The sequence below is a fragment of the Ochotona princeps genome, chromosome 9 (assembly GCF_030435755.1).
Source record: "Ochotona princeps isolate mOchPri1 chromosome 9, mOchPri1.hap1, whole genome shotgun sequence".
In the NCBI taxonomy this organism is placed as follows: domain Eukaryota; kingdom Metazoa; phylum Chordata; class Mammalia; order Lagomorpha; family Ochotonidae; genus Ochotona; species Ochotona princeps.
This window is the reverse complement of record NC_080840.1, coordinates 42,749,293-42,775,713: the sequence shown is the minus strand read 5'-3', so window position 1 is coordinate 42,775,713 and position 26,421 is coordinate 42,749,293. Positions and strand designations below refer to the sequence as shown.

The window sequence follows — 26,421 nt, the reverse complement described above, 5'->3', positions numbered from 1 at the left end:
TCCGTATGCCTACAAAACTGTATCATGGAAAAGATACACAATAAATTTTTTTTAGTAAACAAATGATGTGACATGATAGTACTTGCTAAAATGCATTCCTATCTTTATTTCTTGAAAATTCAAAGATATTTACTGTATGATTACATTCAGTTATAGCCATTTTATTTTGAACACACACTACTTACAAGCTGAGTTTGAATTAATTCCTGACTTGGATTAGTATTTCATAACAGTATCCAGGAAGAAGACAGCATAGCTGTTCACTGTCTGGTAATATGGCTAAGATACTAAGTTAGATAGCAAAAAAATAAAATTAAAGCCTAGTCAAGGAAATAGAAAATCTTAAAATCTGAATGATATCCCAAATCCACTGTTAAATCTGCCCCAAATCCTGAAGTATTATGAGTGGAGCAGCTCTTCCTATTCAAAATCTAAATGCTATATAGGTTTATAGCATTTCAACTTAAGATACTGAAAATAATTTCAACAAATACTAGTCACTGGTCACCACATTGTGCTGCTGGCTATACGCATTTCACCATTCTAAGTGTGGAGGGGTCCCTCATTGTGTATGTTCTAATAACAGCACTGTTCAGATGTTCTCAGGCCATGAGCAATAGCCTTTGAATTGCAGAACCAATCATTCTCCTTTTTCAAACTGAGGCATCATCAATTATTATTCTGTTTATACTTAAAAGATCCAAAGCCTTGACTCATGCTTATAGAGTGAGCAACTGTGAAGACTATAAAAACTTCATTATAGTTGAGGAAAATACATGCACTGATTTTAACCTTTAAAAGTCAACATTCACTTTGCAATAGATGTATTTAAAACAAATGAGGTGGGGCCCGCTGGCGTGGCCCAGCAGCTAAAGTCCTCGCCTTGAAAGCCCCAGGATCCCATATGGGCACCAGTTCTAATCCTGGCAGCTCCACTTCCCATTCAGCTCCCTGCTTGTGGCCTGGGAAAGCAGTAGAGGACGGCCCAATGATTTGGGACACTGCGCCCGTGTGGGGGACCTGGAAGAGGTTCCAGGTTCCCGGCTTCGGATCTGCGCAGCACTCGGCCGTGGCGCTCACTTGGGGAGTGAAACATCAGACGGAAGATCTTCCTCTCTGTCTCTCCTCCTCTCTGTATATCTGACTTTGTAATAAAATAGATAAATCTTTAAAAAAAAATGAGGTGAATTTTCCAAAATACTGTCTCATTGAAGTATAAGCCACTAAGATATCCAACACTTGTTTAAATTTCCTAAATAAGTAAAAACAATTTTACAAGTGGCCAGAACAGAAATTAAAGTTCATTTCCTGACTCCCCCTGCTGATTTACACACCAAATATTAGTTGTTTCACAAGATAACATTACCACAAAAATTCACTCTAAGTTTCTTAGAACATTAGAATTTTTTAATTACTTTAAGAAATTTCAGCCAAGTAAATACATTCCTTAAAAAATAACTGTGTGGAAAAGACATAAGGTGATAGTTAACAATGTCTGATTCCATATATCAGGATTCAGCACCCTAGTTATTTAAGCTCAGTCAGGTTACCCAACCTTTCTTCTCACAACTTAGCAGAGAGGAAGAAATTGATTTATTCCATAACTCTTTAGGAAACCAGATGGAGAAGGGAGAGAAGAAGAGGAAAGGGAAGATGGAGAGAGAACCAATGAAGCAATTTCACTGTGATAGGAGAATTAGAATTACAACTCTAACTAACACACTATCTGGTTTATAATGAAACTAATAATGGAACTATATGTTTGCTACAACTGTCTTATTCAAACATCTGGTTGATCCCTCTTTGTACAGTAGATGTTTAAACAGTACTTGATTCAGTACTATGAATATGAGAATAATTCTCCATGCTTTTATACATCTGCCAAGGAGAGACTTGCTCATCTTCTAACCTGACATAAGGGAGAAAAGTTGCTTGGAAAGCATAAAGTAGATTTGACTAGCAGAGTCCATGCAATGTAACAAATGGAGTTATTTATCAAGAGGACTACATAGAAGGAAGGCCTGAAGAATACTGAACGGTGTCACTGAAAAACCGCATGTGAATCAATGAAATTTGATATTGCATAGGGATAAACATCCAGTTCAACTGTCAAAATACTGAGAGAACAGCAATGACAAGCGTTTAATGATCAGATACAAGACGGTGGTCATTTACACAGCATTCTTTCCACATGCCAGGAGAGAAAAGCAAGAGATGGTGATAAAAGATCCATAAGTACCAACTGATTCTTCTTAAGGAAAAATAGCATATTTATGAAAAATTCTAGTCTACTTAGAAGCCACCCAAACCCTCAGGAACTATCTTAGTTTTGCTGACAGATACCATCTCTCTCCTTGAAGAACAAACGATCTTAACCTGTATAGCTGTACAGTATTTCATGACCACCTATGCACATCATTGGGAAATGACACAGGCAGCAATGAAATAGCATTGCATGCACCATCTCCTCCTGTTTTGCCATCACTTGTACCCCTCATCTCTTGAAGAATCTCTTGGGAATATAGTTATCTTTCTTGCTGGAAACCTAGTAAAAATACACCTGAACAGACAGCCAAGATTTTAATGTCTCCCTAGTTTTTATGTTTCTTCATAAATTTCATTTCCCCACCCAGCATGAAAGAAAAGAAGAAAGGCCATTATAATTTTGCATTAATGAAATGGCTAAGGGAAGACATATGCTGAGATCATCACTGCCTCAGAGATGTAGCCTCCTAACCCAATAAGTCACCTACCTACTATTTCTATGCTAGAAGTAACTCCTTGGGATCTTTATAATTATCACTCTTCCCAGAACTCGCCACAGGCCTCCAGAGCTCAAAAAGACAGGAAAGCATGTCAACCAGTCATTTTTAAGTCATTTTAGTTATAATCCCTACATATTGCTAGCTATGATTGTAACCAAGCAAGCATAAGTCATTTTTCCCAATGTAAAATCATTGTTTAAATGAGCCAAAAGTGGCCTATTATATTGACCCACGTGTGATTTTTTCATGTAGACTTAGACCCATTAGACTTAGCTGCATGAAGAACAAATCCAAACTTTCACAAATCCAATAACTTTTGAAATAACTCAAAGACTTAACCACAAAACCAAAAAGCAAATCTTTAGCCATTTAAATTGCTACTCTGCATATCCTACAAAAGGGCACCCAACAGTTGTTCCACATTTGTGAAATGGGGTTTTGTAGTTAAATACCCCAAACTGTTGTCATGGCCTTTCAGAGCTCTCTGACACAGACACTGCACTGTGAGCTTGGAGGTGTCCCCTGGACTCATTCCCCAGGCAGTGCCCTTGCTGTTCCGAGTATAACTGCCCTGTTGCCTCTGCACAAACTACTGCTGGGAGAGATCTCCCCCAAGCGCAAACTACTGCCTCTGCCTCCCAGTGTTACTGGTTTCCTTGATAGCTGCAAAATCCCCACAGTGACTCACAATATTCATTTCCTAGTATGTTAATAGATGTTACCTGAAAAATACAACTTTGTGGTGAGTTTAGTTTTGGAAATGCTGTTAAATTTATTTTGTTTTGTTTTGTTTTGTTTTACCTCAAGGCATACTTGAGTCTTTACTGTATTTAATCTCCAGCTAATCCCCAATAGGAAAATAAGAAACTCGATGTTTCATGAAGTCATGTCACCAAGGAAACATTTATTGGAGAACATCTTAGGAAAGTAGAGAACTTGGCCAGGTTCTCAGCTCAAGGAAAGGGACCTTAACTTTGAACTGAGTGCGTGCAGGGAGAGAAGGTAACTTCTCTAGATAGCTCATATAAATAGTGAGCTGTAGACGCCATTCTCCACAAAAAGAAATTAGGATTCCTTCAGAAACAGCTGTTTCCAGAGCTGGAGAAAAGAGCATACTAGATGAACCTAGAAGACCTTCTCATTTCAGAAAACAAAGAAATCCTCATAGGATGGATAGCGACAGATCAGAAAGATATAGAACTTAAAGGAACAATCCAGAATGATTTAAGACACAAAAATACATGATGATGTTAATTCTATCAAATGAAATGAAAGAATGCCTGCTAGAAAACTTGTCCTTGCTGGATACTCAAGTCTTTTATAGAAAGAAAATGGACTATCTGTCACATATTATACACCTACATCTTCCCAATACTTTAAGTCACTTATAATACCTAATGTAATAAAAAATTCTATGTTAAACAAATATGTACCAGTTCCGTACAGATGCATTGCAAAAAAACTATGTTCAACCTGTAATTAGTTCAATCCAAGAATGTAGAAACTATTTGTATGGGAGGAGCATCTGTGTAAATAAATAAATAGTAAGCAGAAAAAGGGAATTTCAATAGAATTTCACTTAATAAAAGAAGTTAGAATAGCAGCAAGCCAACTAGCATTGATCAGCTCTCACAGTAATGCATGCTTCAGGTAAGAATCACAAATACATTAGTGGGAATTTCCTAATAAGATATTTACATAGCTGGGCCCGGCGGCGTGGCCTAGCGGCTAAAGTCCTCTCCTTGAAAGCCCCAGGATCCCATATGGGCACCAGTTCTTATCCCGGCAGCTCCACTTCCCATCCAGCTCCCTGCTTGTGCCCTGGGAAAGCAGTTGAGGATGGCCCAATGCATTGGGACACTGCACCCGCGTGGGAGACCCGGAGGAGGTTCCAGGTTCCCGGCATGGGATTGGTGCGCACCAGCCCGTTGCGGCTCACTTGGGGAGTGAATCATCGGACGGAAGATCTTCCTCTCTGTCTCTCCTCCTCTGTGTATATCTGGCTGTAATAAAAATGAATAAATCTTTAAAAAAAAAGATATTTACATAGCTGAAAAATCACTGTGCACATAAGCGTATCTTTCTCAAGTGATTAAAGTGCACATATATTTTAGCAGCTATGATAAAGCCAATGGAGTTGAATACTAACAACAGGGGAATCTGGATAAAACTGGAACTGTACGTTGTAGTCCTGAAATTTTGGGGAGAAAAAAAAGGAAAAACACCATGAAACTACTTCAAAATGAAAAAAAAAAAAAAAACCTTGTAGTAGAAATCCCTTCCTTCAAATCACTTTGCTGGCTTAATTACAGTCCTAGTTTTAATTTATTGAATCAAATAATGCTCCAACCACTTTGCTGCGGCCAGCAGAATGGCTCCAAAGACTGAGAAACTCACCTCTAACAGCTCACTACACAGTGATGCTGATAAACTGCTTTCCATGGTTTGAATACAGTTTCTTCCATCTGAAATGCATGCTGAAATTTTATAAATTTTGTGACAGTATTTGGGAAGTGAGTCCTTTAAGAGGTCATTGCAACATCAGGAAAAATCCGTGCAGGTCTCACAGGACTGGATCTGTTACCTTGAGAGCAGGCTGCTATAAATTCATCTCAAATTCTCTCTCGTGCATACACTTGCATGCCTTTGAGATTTCAGCCACCATGCCATGATGCAACATAAAGCCCTTGACAGATGTAGCTACTTCATAGTCTAGATTCCATAATTGTGAGCTAAAAAATTCTTCCTTTTACATAGTTTTCAATCTCAAATGCTTTGTAAAAACAACAGAAAATATATTAGGACACCCTCTTAATATTCCTGTAGTCTTAAGACCTCAGAAAAACACAAGCTCAGATTACAACCTTAATAAAACACAGGTACATTTTTTTCTATAATGTTCTGACTCTTCTCTCCGAATAATTCACAATTATGGAGATGCAAGTTCCATGGGTTTTGCATTTTCTTCTAAATTGATTAGCCCAAGTCTCTCCTTTGGAATCTTCAAATACTTCTGAATAGAAAAGCTTTTAAGACTGAATGTGGGTCCCTGGTACAATAGTCTAGTGGATAGTCATCGCCTGGAATGTGCCAGGATCCCATATGGGCACTGGTTCTAATCCCGGCGGCTCCACTTCCCATCCAGCTCCATTTGTGACCTGGGAAAGCAGTCGAGAACGGCCCAAAGTCTTGAGACCCTGAAATCGCAAGGGAGATTCAGAAGAAGCTCCTGGCTTCGGATTGGCTCAGCTCTGGCCATTGCGGCCACTTAGGGAGTGAACCAGTGGACGGAAGATCTTTCCTCTCAATCTCCTTCTCTCTGTAAATCTGCCTTTACAATAAAAATAAATAAATCTTAAAAAAAAAAATAAAGTCTGAATGAGACCACTGCCACATCATCAAGGAGCCCATGGGAACCTGTGGATGCGGGCTTGGGGCAGGGGAGGAATAGGGTATAGCATCATGGGCATGTGCGGACCTGGAAGCTCACCTCTAGACAGGTGGAGCAAATCTGGGGAATTCCCCACATGTTTGGCCCTGCGCTAGGTGAGGAGATGGGAGGAGAGAGCCCCCGGTCAGCATGCTGCCCTAGTGTGCTGGTAGACCAGGCCTTGAAAACTTCAATGGGCCTGGATCTTGGGTGTGTGGAGGGGTAAGGCACCAGGCCAGCATATGTGCCAGGAGCTTGGGACTCTGGTAGGTGGGGAGAGATTTGGATCAGCACACCACCCGCTGGGCTTCTTAAGACTAGGCTGGAAAATCCAGGCACTCCTGGGCACAAGGATTATGGATTGAATGGGGAAAGGAGCAAGGGGATATGGGATAGGGAGGACTGCCATGTGAGGACTGCCATGTTGTAGGTGAGGAATGACTCCTGAGAGATCCCGAATGACAAGGCCATTGACTTACAGGTAACTAAGGGGACAGAGACCTGGTTTTTGGAGGGGAGAGATCAGAAGACCTTTTTGGGTCAGACCAATGCACCAGCCCACTTGGGAGACCTGAGCTGGGCTTGTTAGCATGGATCATTGCTGACCATGACACACCAACACACACAAAAGCTAGGACTGGGGGCCTGTCTAGCAGGGCTACATCCCAGTACCTAACAGTGAGTGTCAGAACATGAGACAGGTCACATTAGGCTGAGCCATGACACAAACGGTACGCAAGAAAACCAGGTCCAGAGGTAGATTCTGTTGGGGGATAAGTGGGCCTAATCCTGTGGAATTACAAGTCCCACCGTTTAGCTTAAAAGTTTGGGGGATGATGGGCTGAGCTAGGTGTAACCATGGAATCCAGTGATACTCATGGGTACTGGGGCTAGGAACAGGCTGGGCAGGTCCAAGCGGCAGTACCCACATGGGCACCCTAAAACAGGGTGTGGGGAGGGCCAGGCCACAACATACACCAGCTCATGGAAAGGCCAGGATGGAGGGGGCAGGTATGTCAGGTAAGGGCCTGGCACCCACCGGTATTCGTGAGATCTGGGCCTGAGAGTGAACCAAGGAGAGGAACATGGGAAACTCCCCTAGTGTACCATAGCTCCCACTGGTGAGCACGTGGTCCAGGCCTAGGTATTGGATAGACTAGGCAAAGTGTGTGGGTTGGTTTTGGAAGGGGACAGACCGTGCAGGACCAAGCAAACCTTAGTCCACTGGTGAACACAGAAAACAAGCTGGAATGCAAGTCATGCCGGGCTAGGCTATCACACCCACTGGTTTACATGAGCCAGGGATGGGAGCAGATTGAGCAGGATCAGGTTGCAGAACCCACCAGCGAAAGTTGAGGCTTGGGGCCAGCCCGGTCAGAGCAGGCTACACATCCAAAGGAATGTGCCAGGCTGGGTCAGAGTAACTAACCACTGGCACACATGAGATCTGTCACTGGGAGCAGGCCTGGTTGGAAGCAAAGGACATGCCATGACTGGATTGTGGCTTCCACTAGTAAGCTCAAGGGCCAGGGTGGGGGCTGCTATCTGGTCTGTTCATAGCTGCAGTGTCCCTTGGGGTGGGTGTGGACTGGGTCTGGGATACATCAGATTGGGCTAGACTCCAGCACCGACTAGTGCTTGTGAGAACCAGATTGGGTATAGGACAGACTAGGCCAATCTCTGCCCCTGCTATGAGCTATGTCTGGGTGTGGACCAGGCTTGGCTGGGTTGTAGCATCCAACAGCAAGAACCAGAATGGGTGAGGGCCAGTCAGGAAAGGCTACTGCTCCTGCTAGGACAGGAGGTGGACTAAGTAGGGCTGGCCCATGGACCCACTGGTATGGGCAATATCTGGCATTGGAAGAGGTTCTGGGGGAGGAGCTTGAGGTACTCCTCTGTCAGGACACAGTCCCTGCAGATGAACCCAAGAACCAAGAAAGAGAGCAGCCCAGACCAGGTCAGGTTAGTGTACCCAATAGAATACATTTGGCTTAGGCCAGAGGCAAGCCAGGTTGGGCCAGTTCATGTCAGCCATTGGTGAATCCGAGAACCAGAATGGGGTATAGGTCATGCCAGCCAGTCCATATTTGAGCTGAGACTGGGGATTGGCTGGGCTGGGCTAGGCTGTAGGCCCACCAGTATGAGCTGAAATTGGGGGTGGGCTGGACTGAGCCAGGCCACAGCACACACTGGCAAATGCTGAGGTGAGGCAGGCTGTGCCAGACGAGCCACAGCACCCAACCAGCACACGTGATACCTGAGAAGGTGGGGCAAACCCAGTAGGGGAGCTATAAGGGTCCTTCGTGCTTGGCCACTACTCCCTCTGGTGAGACTAAGAGCTGGGATCAGGGGCAGATCAGACCAGGCAGGGCTACAACACCTGTTGGCCTGCATGTGAGCTGGATCAGGAGAAAACCAGGTACCCTCTTGTGCATACATAAGGCAGAGTGGGTGTGGGTGGGTTGGGCTTTGCCACAGCATCAGCTAGCAGATGCTGGCATGGGAGGCAAATTCTGTCAAGGTAAATAGCAGAACCACCTGGAGAGTGCAAGATCCAGGAGTGGGAGTAGGCCCAGTAGGGAAACAGTGGGTACCTCCCTCTTGGGTTGCCACTCCCACTGGTGAGCATGAGAACCACGACTAGAGGCAGACATGGCTAGACAGAGGGTGGCACCCACTGACACCAGTGTGAACTGGATAGTGGGGCTGGTTGGGATGAACTAGGCTTCAATGTCCATCAACATGTACAAGAGCTGAATGGGATGTGGGACAGACTGGTCACACGTACTGGCAAACGCAGGAATCAGGGCAGGGGGCAGGCCTGGTGGGGGTTACTGCTGGTCGCTCCAACTAGGTTACTGCTCCCACTGGTTTGCATGAAGGCTGAGTATGTGGTGGGCAGAAATGGGCTGGGCTGCAACACCCACTGGCTTGTGTAGAAGACAGGTTGGAGACAGAACTGACTCAGCAACTGGAACCACCCAAGCATAAGCTGATTGTGGCTACAGACTATATCAGGCCCTGTATTGGCAAGCACACATAAGAACCAAGTCTGGAATCACCTCAGATGAAGTTTCTATGTGGATCTCCCCAACTGAATTGCTGGACTCAGAACCCCAACCATGTAGAGAATTGCCAGTTCCATGGTCTGACTGTGGAGTGCATTTGTCACAGCTGGGCCTCCTCAGTGGCTTAGATGGAGCAATGGACAGCATATCCAGAGGCACATGGAGGATATGGCAGTATATTGGAGCCTATAGAGGACACCTGATACCATAACAGAGGACAGAGGACAGAACAAATTGACCAACTACCCCCAGCCAAGCATTGGCAGTGAGTATCTGGACAAAAGGAGACTCTAAGATGGACTATATCAGCCAATGGATTCTGGAGAGATTTCATCATGCTAGGAGTGACAAGATTGGCAGTAATTCAGAACTATTGAACTATCAAGACTTCTTGAGCAGGATTCTCAGAGCTTGCCCCACATCAGCGACCCTGGGGTGGTGTCGGGTGGCTGTCATCCATCCCAGAACATGGGGGTGGTTGGAGCGCTTGGTGCAACTTCTTCCCTAATCTTCCCCCTTCCTCCAGATGCAGGAAGGAAGAAAAAATGTGGAAACAATGGTCTCACCCACTTTGCTCTAGCCCTTGACCCTTCACACCCTAATCAGCTTTGTAAAAATCATTAAGAACTTAAATTTAAATTTAAAAAAAACTAAATGTGATTTTCTTTCATTTTCTGCAGCATCTAGCAAACTAAAGGCCGTGTCTTAGATGCTCAGAAAATACTTCCTGACTGATGAAACATAGTTACCTGTTGCTATACTAGAATACATTTCATTATATTAGGTAGTGCTGAGATATGGTACAACAGATGTGGTGAACAACATTTTTTCTCATCCCATAATAACACTAAACATATAATAACAAAAATCCAGATAAGACAAACATTTCAAGTAGAAACACATTTTACCATATTCTATCAGTAGTATTCCAAGTTTTAAAACTCAAACATTTTAAAATAACATACTAGATGCTACAAATGAGTTAGTGACACCCATATCATTTAGTTAGTGATCAGAAATACACACTTCAAATGACATCATTTAACTTCATTATAATTTATGGGCTTGTGTTTTATAAAACAAATTTAAGGCCTAACAACAGTTTTCTCATCTATAAAAAGAGGAACATGAATTATATCTAAACCAAAGCATTGCTGTTGGGATGTATGTTTCATGTGAGAGTTAAGCCACCCATTGAAGCATCTTAATGCCATATTAAAGTAGCTGAGTTCAAGTAATTGGGTTCCTATCACTCACATGGAAGACCAAACCAAACCTCTCACACCTGGTTTTCACTTGGCCCAAGCACTGGCTACTGTGGGAATCTGGGGAGTGAATCAACAGACAGAAAATATCTCTGCCTGTGTCTTTCTCCATCTGTCTTCATATTTGAAATAAAAATATATAAATAAATAATAATTTTAAAGAGTTTCTGTTAGGCAGAAATATGTATTTGTAAGTCAACTGGCATGTAGTAAATATTCAAAAATATTATTGTTTATTGATGTTATTAACATACTATATAAGCAAAATAGGATCCCAAAGTACACATATCTTAAAGAATAAAACATATTTTAGATTGTTCTTTTCACAAAAATTTCATTCACATTAGTAGCAACAATGAAGTACAAAATGAAAAGCAGGATCACCTTCTGCAGGCTCCATTCGGGTTGCTCACTGGTTCCATCATGTCCTATTCTAATCTTATATATCTTTCCAATGCTTCCTACTTCAACCTGAATGAAATTCAAAGAAAAAAAATTAGCATAATGTTTCAGATAGGTACATTGAAATCTCCTTCTCATTTTCATATTAAACCAAGTTTTTTGTTCAGAATGGTTAAAAATTTGTCAGGGACCATTTCAGACTCTAAAGATCAAGTTTTCTCAAGAAGGCCATCACTGTAAGAGGGTTTTGGTGAAGTGCTTAAGACACTGCTTAAGATACCAGGGTACCTAGGTTGGAGTCCTGGCTCTATTCACAATTCCAGTTTCCTGCAAATTCCTACTTTAAAAGACAGCCAGTGTGGGGGTACTTGGGTCAAAATTACACCTGTGGGAGATCTAGATTGAATTTCTAGCCCTGGCTTCTGTGGACATTTGAGGAGTAAATCGTTGGTGGGAGTTCTCTCTCCATTTCTCTGTCTCTGTAGTTTTCGAATACATTGATTTAAAACACTTTAAAAGCTATCAGTGAACTTCAGAAGACACAGAAAATGGCACAGAAATATCATGAAATGACTAAAATATGCAAAAGAAGTCAGATGAAAGAATAGGCTAAAAAAAACCTTACATCTGCTCTGTTCTCTAACTATCACACATTTGTCACTGGAAGTCAGCGCTTTCTGAAATCCAGTGACAGAAAGATGGGCTTTTATTTTAAGAAGGGAGAAAAGCAGTTTTTTTCACAAAAGAAAAGCTAAATATAGGGATTTTTTTACAAGCTTAAAGGAAGTATCTATGAGTCTAGAACTTCCTTTTACTCTGAAAGTTCTCTGTTTGATTCCTAGGCTGACACAGATGTTCTCATTTTATGAGAAAAAGATCTGCCCCCATAGGTGTACAAGGTCAGTTTTTGATATGGCCCAAGAGAATGTTAATTCAAGTAGTAAGCATTGTGGGGAACTAATTTTAGAATCATTTTGAAGTCAACTGCAATATTAGTTGTTGTAAATTAAGTAAAATTGTCATATTTTATATATCTAATTCTCAATTTCTTCATCTACTCAAAGGGCATAATTCTTAATGCATAAAATACTCAATTTAACTAAATGAATGCTTATTAACACAGTGATTCAGGCATTGTACCAGACCACAGCTAAACATGTGTAAGCATAATGGCATATTCTCTAACTCAGGAAACTATAGAGCCCAGCCAAGTAGATGGATTTATAAATAAGTATCTTCAGTATAACATGGCCCAGACACTGAACTCAAAAGATTAAAATAGTAACCTTAGTTAATAAATTAATTAACAAGCATTATCATTATTTCACCATACATTTCCATCTAGTACTATAGAGTAAACGTGAATAGGCAAGCAGAGGCATAGTCTGTAGCAGTTTAAAAACAGCACTGGTCAAGAAGAATCATGGTGACATTGACTGGGAGCAAGCAAAAGATGTGTTTTAATTTCCACGGCCATGTTCCCTCTCTTTCCTTATTTCCAAAGCTAGTCTACAGTAGAATTCACTAGTCAGTTCTTACTGTTGAAGTAGAAAGTCATCCCACATTTTTACGTGATTTGTCTATGAAAAGCAAGCCAAACGTTAGAAATCCTTTTTGCTGTCCTAAGAATTTACTAGTTTGTCTCTGTAAACTGCCTCTTTCTCCACATTCTAAGTGAAAACAATACAAAGGACAGGTGAATAGTCAGATTACAGAGTGTGAGTGACTTCATTCCTGACTTCCTGTTGCTGCAGGAGAGAGCAACAAGCACACAGTGCAGAAGGTACTAGGTTCTGCTGGCCAAGGGCCAAGCACCTGTCATGCACTACCTCTTCCAGTCTGCACAGCAACCTTGTGAACAGAAGGCTTTTTACAGCCTACCATGAAAGATGAAGAATCTAAGATATTAAGTGGTTTGTATGGATATGCAGTTGAGCACACAAAGTTCAAAAATTGAAATCTGGACCAAAATATGTTGATCAGAAATATACTGTTACCAAAAAATAGCTATATGCTCATTTCAGCAATTCAAGGGAGAAAAAAAAAAGAGGACAAATAGAAATGATATCAATATGAAGGAACAGGGGAAGCAATGCTGAGAGAGGAGGGATGAATTAACTAATCCTATTGTTCCTAAATTATCAACATGCCCCAGTCCAAATGTTTCACAACCATTAGGCTGTGCTTCTCAAGCTTTGTGCATACACAAGTTTCTTAGAGAAATTTTTTTAAATGCAGATTCCATTTGAGCATATCTATGTGAACCTGAGAATCTGCAGAACTAACAAGATCCCAGGTGATGCCAGTGCTGCTGGCCTGGGACCCAAAAGGCTCTAGACTTCTAATCCTAAACTCCACCACTGAGGAGAGAGCTTGAGATAGACAGTTCCTGCTCTTACTTCACAATAAGTTCCCAAGTCTAAGCAAATATGAATCCTGATACTATGGACCAGAAGAGGAAGTGTCATTGGTTATTTTGTTAGCTATCATCCGTGTAGCACTTCTACAATACCCCACAAATTCTTTCAACTTTACAATATACCTTGCATATTGTAAAGTATAAGTACTACTTTTGAACAAAGAAGAAATCATGGATTCACTAGGATATAAGCAAGCTATTTAAGGTAATAGAACTACTAAGGAGTCCATCCCCAGTTGAACTGTATCTCCATTACCAATTTGTTACATTTCCTGTAGTTGATAGAGCTGATTTTTAAGGGTTTATACATCCTCTTTTGTCAGTAGAACTCCCTGGAATTTAGGGGAGCGCGAGGGTCTGTGCAGTAGGTGTGGACAACATGAAGGTGTGAAGAGAACAGCTCCCGTTTGGCAGGGCCCAGGGGAGCTTCCAGCTTTTTGGCAGGGCCCAGCAGATTCTCTCTGAGCACCTTGACGCTGTTTCACTCCCTGTTTGCATGGACACTCAAGCACCCCACTAAGAATTCTGTAATCTGTTGAGGCATTGTTTTTTGCCCCTGTGAGATGGCTTTTGCAACCGATATGAGCCTAAGAGTTAATGTCACTGATGATGTCTTGGTGAGTGGGCCTCTGACAATTTACACACAGGAGCACAATTAAGCCCATGCCATTTCTGGACACCTTATTGTGTGCTAACCACTACCTCAGAATCTGGCCCAGACATGCAGCACACCTTCTAGGAAAGGGCTTGATAATATCCTAAATATTAAGGCAAGTGATGGGAGTGAGAGCTGAAACTGCTATGGCAATAAATAGTTATTGTTATCTCAAAGGCCAGCCTGTGATTGCAATTTTTTTGGAGCATAGAAAATGTAATTGTTTTAGCTGCTTTTATAATTTTTAGCTAGAGGAATTAAGGATGCTTTTATTAAGGAAATATGCTTTTAATTATTATTTTATTGTTTATGGGATTGTAGAGCCTATAGTTGTAGGGGGATTTAACATTTGAAACTTCTGTCTTGGATTTTACGCTTTTTCCCTTGTAACCTATTTTCCCATTAAATAACGGGTAAATTGTAGAAATAGAAATGTGATAGGAATGTACTACTGATTAGCAGGTAATCGCATGTGCCTTGGCCTTGGAGTACTGGCTGTCGCTCCATGGCTACTACTGAAGCATGAACAATGGTTTGCTTTGAAGAATATGAATAAAGTATTTTGCAGAATTATCTTTAGGGGCACCTGCTTAGCTCTGAAGTGCAGACGGAATGACCAAATGTCTGTACATGCCCCCTTAGTCTTGAAGTAAAAATAGAACAATTAGTTGTTTGTGTAGAAGCTTGTGTGGTGTCTGAGTAAATAAAAAGGACAGCTTCTTGAGCTGTAGCAAGAACGCACCAAGTGACACTGTCCGTGTCTTTCTTTATCACTGACTCCATGCACCCTTCCAGAGCTCCAAACTCAGCTGGAGCTGGACTCCGGCAGGGGAGAAAATGAATTCTGAAGCATCCATTATATCCATAAAAATATTACTGGTCTACAGAGATGAAGTGACACATTCAAGGTCACACAACTAACATTTGGGAAACTGGAACTCCAATCTCACCTAATTTGCAGTTTGATGTAACTGGGGTTTTCAACATTGGCTGCACTTTAGATTCACTTGGGGAGCTTTTAAAAACTTCCATGCCCAGGATCCGCCCCACACAAAATAAACTGGAATCTCCAGAGGAGGAATCAGGCATCAGTAGTTTTTAAAGCTCCCTAGGTAATTCCAGACTACAATCAAGATTGAGAATCTATGCCATGTATTTCAGCAAGTGACCCTGGTTAAAACTTTCCAGAAAAACATTGAAAGGATTTATCAGCAATGAAATAAATAAACCACAAGGTGTATCATGGGAAAAATTGGGCTTCTGTGGGTTTGTCTAGGGATCTACCCATCACACATGCATACTGGGTTGTAAATAACAATCTTCACACAATAATTTCAGAAAAGATCTTTTCAAACAGATCATGGAAAATATATATTGTGACTTTCAAATTACTTTTGCACCAAAACTTACATGTTAATTTCCCATGAACTTTTTGAAGCTCCCTCATTTGTTTATAAGATATGATTGCCTGTGAATCTAGCCAAAGTGCTCCTCTATAGCTGCAGACAACTTTTTTTTCCACTAAACCTAATTTAATGATTTTAGAAATAGAAAGCCACGAGTTCAAGTCTGAAGATCTAGAAACCATTTGTGTATTAAGTGATGTCTGGGAACTGTAGCCCTAGACAGTAATGGCTTCCTGCTGATTCGGGTTGGTCTCAATCTTTCTCTGTTACTGCCAGCCTTAGAAAGCTAAACAAACACTCTCTAGGGAGTTTTCCTGCTGTTTTACACCCACCAAAAAACCATACAGTTTTCACACTTCAGGGAGGGTGCAAATTAGTGGAGTGGAATGGAATCGTCCTAATTGAAACTTGGCCAACAGTTCTGAGGAACTAGAGGAGGAACCCAGGCATATTAAACAAACAATCTCTGCCAGTAAGAAATAAGAATAAGAAAAAAGGAAGTCAGAGATTAAAATGAACATGGGAAATCAAAATATGGTTTACAAAGATACCAAAGAAATGACTTCATACACATCCTGCAAGCAATGACTAAGTATCTGCAAGTATACAAAGGAGGGGCTTTGCTTTTCAGAAAACCCTCCAGTTGGCTCTTAATTTGAGATCAAAATGATGGTTTTATTAGGCCAGTTTCAGACCAATGGTCCAAAACAAACTGTATTTAAAAAAGCAATTTTCTTCTACAACTTGGTTTTCATGTATAACATATGGAAGCAAAAATATTTCCTTTGATCATTACTACAGAAATTAACTAATTTATGGGGATTCTAGCAGCCCACAGACCTATTTTAATACAAGTCACAAACACACATAATCACACATTTTTATTACAAATATGCTTGTAAAGTATTGAAAGAACAGCAGCACTGCCAATTTCACTTACCTGAAACTCATCCTCCTGTCTTGGAAGGAAGAGCTGCTCTGGGCTGTCCTTGCTAAGACTTATCGGTCCAGTGACTCCTTCGTCTCCATACACCCAGAGAGTGACATTGGCTTGAGTCCCTGTATTTCCTGTCAGCACCAACACCTTCCATTCATCTTCTGGCAGAAGACTCTCACTGCTTTGGGATCGTCTGATTTCTTCTATGGGAGAAAAAAGACATTAGTGCCAACCAGATAGAACATTGGGCTGACAAATCTTTTGTCTCATCAGAGCTCAAGGACATCAAAATTGGGCAAGCAGGGGCTGAGGATGGGAGATGGATTGAGGTGAAGGACTCAAGGGAGTTGATTTGTGTTCGTCTGCTCACAGCAAGAGTACTCAAGTATTGAAGTAAAGTGAATAAATATATGATGTGTCCAGCAATCTTTGACTTGTCCTCAATGCTACAACACAGGAGTAGCAGTTCTGTGCTGATAGATTTTTTCAGAACACTATCTATTGGTTTACAGATTTGAAATAGAACCACTATAATATAAAGTAATTTAAAAAGTGGAATTCAGGAAGATTTTCAAATGGGACCTAGAACCAACATTAAAAACAAAGAAAAAATTTCTGAGGTGTCTCTGGAAAAAAAAAAAACCTAGTGAAAATTTCAATGGAAAGCATTTAGAAATGGATTGAGAATGTTGGTCCTATGTCCAAATGGTTTTAAGGTGCTAATGCAGTTGTCGCTGAGAGCAGAGGCTACACAATGCATAGGTTTTCCACAAACCTTCCAATCCTCCAGCAGCGAGCAGCATTGCCCAAAACACCACTGCTGTTTATAAGGAACGCACTGGGATGGTTGTCTTCCCTACATTCTCTTTAGCCTTTAGCTTCCTCTGAGGAGATCCTGGGACATACAGTGCAAAGAGGGCCTCCCAAGTGTTTCTACAATGGCTGTCTGGAATTGCACCAACAACTGCATTTGAATTCTGAACCACTGCCTCTCCATGGAAAGGGTACACATTTAAGGTAAAGCGGTGAATGTCTTCATGTCAAATGGTTAAAACATAGCCATTGTTTTCTCCCTTCTCTCATTTGGTGGTCTGAAATCAGGACTCCGGCACAACCTACAGCAGTAATTCTACTATTATCACCACAGCATCAAAAGTGATAACAAATTCACATCCATTTTTTTATATTACTTTGTATAAAACAGATGGAGAAATATTAGCCAATGTGAACCAGAGAGGGCACATTCCAGTAAATAGAAGACAGAACAACAGCAGAGGGGTACACGGAGACACTACAAAGCAGCGAAAACAACGGTGTGGTGTTGCAGTGACTCATACCCCAACAACACACAGCAAACAGCTATCTGAACTCCACTGGCAACTGGACTCCACCAGCAACAAGGTGGAAAGGGATATTTGCTTCAGATCGGTGCAGCACCGGCCCGTTGCGGCTCATTTGGGGAGTGAATCATCAGACGGAAGATCTTCCTCTCTGTCTCTCCTCCTCTCTGTATATCTGACTTTGTAATAAAAATAAATCTTTAAAAATAATAATAATAATAAGGGAAAATTTCCCTAATCTAGAAAAAGAAACAGGAAATAACATCCAGGAGGGGCACAGAACTCCCAACAGGACTGACCAAAAACTATCTTCACCAAGACACATGATCATCAAGCTCTCTTCAATCAAACATAAGGAAAAGATCCTTAAATGTGCACGTGGAAAAAATCAACTGACATATAAGGAATGCCAATTAAACTCACACAAGACCTCTCACAGGAAACTCTACAGGCAAGAAGAGAATGGAACATCATATTCCAGATTCTAGAAGCAAAAACTTGTTGGCCCAGAATAACATACCCAGCAAAGCTTTCTTTTCTCATTGAAAATGAAACAATCAAACGTCATAGACTAGTAGACTGGTTAATAAACAAAACCCATCTATTTGTTGCCTACAGGAGACACATTTCACCAACAAAGATAAGCAGAAACTGTATTATGGATTTTGATTTTTTGTTTTTGTTAGTTTCATCTCTTCAAAACAGTTTCTTGTGATTAAATTCTTCAGTGACTCGTAGGTCATACAGTAGCATCATTTTCTTCAAGAAGGCTCGTGCTTTTTTTTTTTTATTTCTTCAGTGACACATTAGTCATTCACTAGCATGTTATTTAACTTCATGATGTTGTTAATTTCTTCTTTGTTCTTCCTGATGCTGATTTTGTTTTCTGGTTTTTCATTTAAGGGGATATATAGTAACTCTGTAACAGAGACTATCATATCTAGCAGCATGTTATTTAACTTCATGGCACTGCAAATTTCTATGTTCCTTCCTGTTGTTGATTTTGTATTGTGGCTTTTCATTTAAGGGAACTATAGTAACTGTGATGTGTAATGGAGACTATCATATCCAGATGTGAGGATACAACGCAGTATGCATCTCTACTTCCAGACAAAGATGGACTTACAATGAAACTGTTTACTGTATCTTGACAATAGGATGCTGGACTCTCTGCCATTGTCCATGCCCGCAATGATGAACATATGACTTTTTATGAAAAACTATACTATAGTAATGATATAGAGGAACTCAGTGAGGGGAGAGGGAATTGGGGCGGGGATAAAAGAAATCCCATGGCCTATGGAACTGTACCATAAAATGATAATAATAAAAAAAGAAGTAAATTTTTTAAGTTACTTTGTACTTATTATCCTTGCTAATATTTGCCATTTAACAATAGGAATATTTCCTGCAATAATAATAATCACCATTCAGTAACCTTCTACCCTATACTGGGCTCTGTTTTGAATGTGTCATATGCATTTCTCACTCAATTTTCACTACACAGCCATAAGATGAATCATATCACATTATTTTAAGGTGACAAAGATATTAAATAATACACTCAACATGTATAATAAACTATTCTGTGTGTAGCTACAAAGATGCTGTTTTAAACCAGCTTTTGGAATGTTACATGTTCATCTATGCACACCTTAACAGGATGCAATAGCAGTGGCATTGCTGGCATCTGGGATTTCGTTCTATACACAGCACTGTCCTCAGCACATAGTACTGATTTTCATGTCATCCTTGCTCAGTCCTCACACTAGTGCCTCAAGGTACTGTCCTCTGTTTAGCAAGTGGACAAACTGAGACTCAGAGATGAAGTGAGTTTCAAACGGTTAGATGGGCAGAAACAAGACAGTCCCAGCCCAGGTGGAGTGAGTGTGGATCACAGGCTATTCAGAATGGCTTACATGCAAAATTAGTCCAACAGAACTTCAGAACACAATCTGATTTTTAAAACTCTAGCATTACATGTAAATACTTGACTATCCAGCCTACCATTTTAGCCAAACTCTCTTGGCATTTCTTTAGTTCCAGGTAAAGGTGTCAGTGATTCTCTGGGAACGAGAACTCCATAGCACATCCATGAATGCCAGAGTACAATTTGTAATCTAGGTCCAACAGGATACTCCTTTTTTGGATAGTCATCTTATGTTTATCTTAGTCATTGAAAATGCTTGTCTTCACTCAGTTCAAGGAAATTTTATTTAGTTCTTAATATTTGCTGGTCACAGCATTAGGCTTACAGATTTCATAAAAATGCCACTAATTAAAATCTTGAAAGATATGCATGTCTTACTCTGGAGAAACACTGGAGACAAGCATATAAACATTTATGTTTCAAAAATGTAAATAAATACACTAATGGAAAACGAAAGAAGTGTTACAAAGTCAAGATATGATAAGTTAGCAGGGAGTTAGTGACTGTGCGGGGATGGGCAAGAAAATCTTCATAAGAGGAACTGAATGTTCAATGTAGAAAACTGACAAATTTCACAGAGAAATAGGAGGGGGCATTCTAGATGGAGGGACCATATAACATGTGTTGTATACATGTGGCCCGAAGCAGGGAGAATGCTGAATGAACGATAGGTGGAAATGTATTGTTAAACACAACATGACATTAAAGGTTTGAAGAAGATAGAGAGTACCATGAAATCACAGAGGGCACTGGCAAAGTGGTATTCAGCACATCTTTGTGTAGGCAACAAGTATCCAGTTGTGATTTTAAAATATGATGGTTACATAATGTATTAGAGACCAGTCTGAAACAGAATGAGCTGAAGAAAAAACGGAAGTGAGGAGATCAATCAACAAGCAATAAGCACTAAACAAAGAACAAACACACAAAGAGAAAGAAGACAGTTATTTGGATTGTTTTTGTGATGTCCATGCACATATGTACACAAATCTGCGCATGTCTGCAGTTAGCTTTCATATCTGATTTAATCTAGAAATGATTTGATAGTCTCTAAGGCCGCTTGCTGGACTAATATTTTCTTACATCACTTATACAAATGTAATAAGTCAAAGTGCACTCCTATCACAAATACTGATGCCTTAATACAGTATAATCTATAATACAGACTGGTATATTAAAATTTGTGCTACTATTAATTAAATATGAATACCATCTAATGCCATGATCTTTGGAAGTGAACCAAAGTCCATTAGTCTCAGACTATAAATTTCTTTATCTGAGAGTCATAACAGCAGTTCTTTTGCAAACTACAAGTTTAAAGTACTCTGAGATGGGAAAATATTGGATGGAGATGCTGAATTAATCAACAGACTCCCTAACGGTCTCTCTGAATAGAATCTGTAGTGCTGAATATGTACCTAGATGACTCAAAAATGCACTCGACAGGAGTGACAAAACAGTTTAGTTAAATGCAATCAGGTGATTCAGACCAAAAGAAAATGCTAAGTTACTGTTAGCTACAGTTCACCTGAAGCTCTGGAGGCAGAAAAATAATGTTTAGCTGCTTCCACGAATCTTTCTATGATATTCCAAATCAATTCAGTATTTGAAAAATTTGATATAAACTGAAACATAAAGCAGCAATTGAAAACAAAAGGCATCTAATGCTTGAAAGGATAGTATGAGAAAAAAATGATCTAACTTCATACTCATTTCAAAAAAATGAATTATTTTTATAAAAGTTTGAGAGTCAAAATGTTTTAAGTATAGACTTCCTGCTCAACATAGAAAGGTACTTTTCCAAAGGAAATAAAATTTGCATATGAGAGAGTCACCTGTAACCTCACGTTTATAGCAACACAATTCACAATAACTAAGACATTAAACCAGCCCAAATGTCCAACAACAGATGAATGGATAAAGAAAATGTGGTACACTTACTACATGGAATACAATGCAGCCATAAAAAAGAACAAAAGTTTACCACTCAAAACAAAATGGTCTCATCTAGAAACCATTATGTGTAACAGTTAATAAGCCAAATATCATATATTCTCTCTTAAAAATTATTTCTTTTTACTGGAAATGCAGATTTATACAGAGAAGGTGAGACAAAGAGAAACATCTTTCATCTTCTGGTTCGTTCCCCAAATGACCACAGCAGCCAGAGCTGAGCTGATCCGAAGCCATGAGCCAGGAACTTCTTCCAAGTCTCCCTTGGGGGTGCAGGGTCCCAAGGCCTTTGGCCTTCCTGTGCTTCTTTCCCAGACCACAAGCAGAGAACAGGATGAGAAAAGGAGCAGCTGGGACACAAACCAGTACCCACATAGGATGCTGACTTGACATGTTCTCTCTGAAATGTGGTTACTAATACAAAGAGCACACAAAATACAAACTCTCCAGGGAGAAAAGTATACAAGTAAATAAAATGTATGCAGCATGCATTTTTATTTCCAAATGATACTAGGATTTTAAGTATTATTTTTTATTATTCCTTTATGATATGATTTTCTTCCTTTTCCTATACTTGCCATGTCATGATACATTTATATATTAGAAAGTTGAATTTGAAATGGTGAAATGAATGCCTATGTTATAATAACTTCAGGACAAATTTTAAGAGGGTGATATAGGAAGTGAGAAAGGAAGGGTAAAGCAGAATCTCTAAGCTTCTAAATCTATGTCATGAAAAATAAGAACTCTACTCATGTTATATAAATTTTAAAAGTAAAAAATAAAATGAAAGGTACTTTAAGGTGATTAGGATTACTTGAAATGAATGGTTAGTTTCTGCACTCTTAATGTGAATCTCTACATTGTTTTTCTCATTTCAAAGCCCCCTTCAAATTCTCATTCTATGAAAATATGATTATGCATATCATCTTCTAATTGTTGCTTAAAACAACACAAGAAAAAAATAAAGGTGTACTTTATGCTCTGAATGGCATCTTTTCATATTATAAAGGATATTAGCATAACAAGAAGAACAATTTATATAATATATTACCTACTACTTCCAAGTATGAATTTTCTAAAGAAAAAATATAAAACATAGGAGAATGCCCAGTGCAGGCTACAAGACATAGGTAACCATGCTATGGTATATTTGTACAAGAATTATTCATAGCTAACCAATTATTTTATAAAAAATAGACACAACAAAAGTTGCATATAAGGTTTAATAGCTTCTGTTGACAGACAAGCAGATAATAAAAGTTTATGCCCAACATAATCTGTGTCTATCTTTCTATGTGTCTATGTATTTTCAAAATATAAATATATTACAAAGCTCTTTGGGAGGTAATAAAATGATATAATTTTAACATTTTCATTTACGTATTGTGTGTTATACGTTCTGGAAGAATAAGCTTAATCTACGCACTGCTATTTTCAAGGATGCCTTCAATCTAATAATCAATTCCTTTTTGTTTCTAATTTAGCCCAGGTTTTTTATTTCTTAAATTGTTGGCATCTAAATAGATTTTATCAGATATCTAGTTAAGTCTTTGGCATAAGTAGGCTTTGCCCAGCACCACCATGCACCACATCAGCCCAGACAAAAGGACTGTGTGACTGTCACCCATGTGCAGAGACAGGTGTCCAGAAGCTAGACATCAATCATGTTCACCTTCCTGGGACTGTATTTCCTCATATTTAAAAATAAGATAGCACAGTGACAATTTGCAGGACAATTTCTGTTCGGGGCATCAATTCATAAGCCTTTTCAAGAACATGTTCAGGCACAATGCTTCCAAACTAAAATCATGAGAAGTAATCCATACTGCCATTGATACAACTTTTAAAATATGCATTTTCAAATTATTTAGGAGTGAAGCAATATAGTACCTTGGATTTACTAAAATAATTAAGTGAACATGGTTTGGACCAATGTGTGAAAAGCCACAAAACAAGATCAGATCCATGTTGATCATGTTGAATCTGGGTCACAGATACATGGAGATTCAGTATTCTATTCATTCTACTTTTAAGTATGTTTAAAATCATCCATGATGAAAAATATTTCTTCCTAAACATGTAAAGTTGTTACATCATTTCCCTTCAATAAAGTTAATATCATAATTCATCTACAAATTTAATGACACATTTTTATTACTATAAAAGGACTATTTATTATTTATAGACACTTATTGTTTACATATTTGTTGTATCATAAACTCCAATCCTCATACACCCCATTGATGCATCTTTCTGTGTAACAGATACTTTTGAGAAAAGAGGTAACAGATTTATTTTGTCTATATCCCCTAATACCCAAAGCTATATATTTAAATGTCTCCCTCTATCCTAAAGCCTCTTGAAAAAAAATATTCAATAACTGACAATTCTTCTGAGACATCTTTAAAAGTAGAAAATAGGTCATCTAAAGCATTTTTTGACTAAGGTGTTCATTTTATGAATGGCTAATGTAACAGAAATCTAATCAGCATGCTAGTTAAAGTGCAAAACTGAGAGGAAAATGTTTCAAGCAAGAAACAACGTTTAACTGTAGCTGTTGGATTGAGGTAGAGAAAAAAGGAGTCATGATGCATATTCTAATCATTCAGCTACGATTGAGGCCCTTCGTGAAATACTGGTGGGGAGAATCCCAGTACCTATGAAACTGTGTCACATAATACAACATAACTAATGAATAAATTTAAAAACAAAAAGAAAAAAAACATAAAGATATTTTTGCTACCTAAAATCATGTATGTATATAATTCCATCTCCATTGCAACCAAGCCGACAAAATTTAAACAAATAATGTGTTTTTCTTTTATAAATAATATTGTCATTAGAGGAACTTCAAGTCACATGGATCTCTAGATTACATTTCAGAGTTTCAGAAACTCATGAAAAAATTAAGCTCAACCTCACTTTTCCTTGACCCACCCTCCATCTTTATTGTATTGCCATGAACTACAACAGAGAATGTATAAGCCAGCAAAGAATGTAACATAATTTCAAAATGAATTGGTGATTAGAATTTTATTTTAAGTCCAGCACACCATAGACATTTCTTTCATCTCAATTATTAGTTTTTAGCCTGACGCTGTGTCTGTGTATAGTTGTCTAATGCAAATGTGACCTATTCACCGTAAACTTTCTAGAGGTCAGAAACCAAGTCTGACTTGTCCATTATTTCGCTTTTTTGTTTCTTATATTTATTGGATTCTTATATATTTGATGGTTAATTTAATGAAAGAATAACTTTAAAAGGTCTATATTTTTAAGATTTATTTTTGATTGTATAGTCTATATATATATATATATATATATATATATATAGAGAGAGAGAGAGAGAGAGAGAGACAGAGAGGAAGATCTGTCCGTTGATTCTCTCCCCAAGTGACTGCAATAGCCAGAGCTGAGCCAATCTGAAGCCAGGAGCCCAAGGCTCTTCTAAGTCTCCCACATGGGTACAGGGTCTCAAGGCTTTGGACTGTCCTTGACTGCTTCCCCAGGCCACAAGCAGGGAGCTGAATGAGAAGGGGGGCCGCCAGGATTAGAATTGGTGCCCGTATGGCATCCTGGCACTTTCAAGGCAATGACTTTAGCCACTAGGCTTCCACGCTGGGCCCAAAAGGTCTATATTTTTATTTTTTATTTTTAAAAGTTACTTGCTCCACCAAAATGAAACACTTCCATTTTCTAATCTTGAAAACTTAACAATGCAAAGCCAGCAATCAGCCTACTGGATACAAATACAGGTGGGAAGGAGGAGCGAGCGAAGGTTACTGCTTACCTCTAGCTGAGGACAGCAAGGGAGCCACGGCTTCAGGTGCTGGTGGCATTTCTCTCTGTTTTTTCAGCTCACAGGTCTTTTCTTCCCCTTGGCTGGGTGTTGCAGACATTCCCATGGGATTTTCTCTGCCAGCTGAAATTAAGATTTTAAAAGATACTACCCATTCAAAAATCATTCGGTTCTTCTCAGAATGGTCGCCATATGTTCAGCTATGTAAGTTTAAATTTTGCTGTTGTTTCCTCTTCAATGCCTTGTCAAATTTTTTCACCTTGCATTGCTTAGTTTTCTTCAAATGACTTTTTATTCTTACCAGTAAGCTATGGATGAATGGTATTGCTATAAAACCGATTCATTGCTTTATAAATTCAAGATGCAGCTTTACACCAGAGTATGAGTCAAATGACACATTAAGAATATTTTTTCTTGTACTTTACAAATAGGAACTTCTTTGATAATCTAGTACTTCAGTTTCTTCAAACAGGGAAATGGACTAGCATATCACTCAAACAGAGCCTTATCAAAATATGATCAATAACACATGCACACACTTACAAGTGAAGAAAAATAGTAGCTACTTTTATTTAGAAGTACATTGTTTAGAATCTTCTTCAGAAATAGATATCTCCAAGTTAGTTGAATAATGACTTTGACTTTACAGTATTTGCTCATGAGTACTATTTATATTACAGATTTCAAAGGCCAAGCTCTTTGTGTTAATTCTTTAAGATCAGGCATAGGATCATAATTTATTTTAAAGCATATTACTTTTCACTATGAATGTCAGGTTTGGGAGACTTTATAAGTAACAAAAGTCATATTTGAGGGAGGTCTTCAAAAAGCGTGTGCAAAATGCTCGAAAAAATTATACACTCATGTAAAGTATTTTGCACCAAAATAAACTTACGTGTTTCATTTCATTTTAGACAAATTTTGGAAGTCTGTTCATGGATCTCTGAATTATAAATAATAGCAGCTACTTTATAAAAAATCTATTTATTTAAAAGCAGAGATAGCAAGAAATAGACATAGAGTTAGTGATAACAGAGATAGAGATGGAG

At 39.2% G+C, this 26,421-nt stretch overlaps 1 protein-coding gene across 1 annotated transcript in view; it reads right to left on the bottom strand.

Annotated features, from left to right (window-relative positions):
- Nucleotides 1-26,421, bottom strand: part of RP1 (RP1 axonemal microtubule associated) — a 280,642-nt gene that overhangs the window by 113,951 nt on the left and 140,270 nt on the right. The window contains exons 17-19 of the mRNA XM_058668634.1: nucleotides 25,364-25,495; nucleotides 16,351-16,550; nucleotides 10,913-10,999 (exon numbers count right to left, since the gene is read on the bottom strand). Of these exons, the coding sequence (XP_058524617.1) occupies nucleotides 10,913-10,999; nucleotides 16,351-16,550; nucleotides 25,364-25,495 (419 nt within the window). The remainder of the gene's footprint in view (nucleotides 1-10,912; nucleotides 11,000-16,350; nucleotides 16,551-25,363; nucleotides 25,496-26,421) is intronic.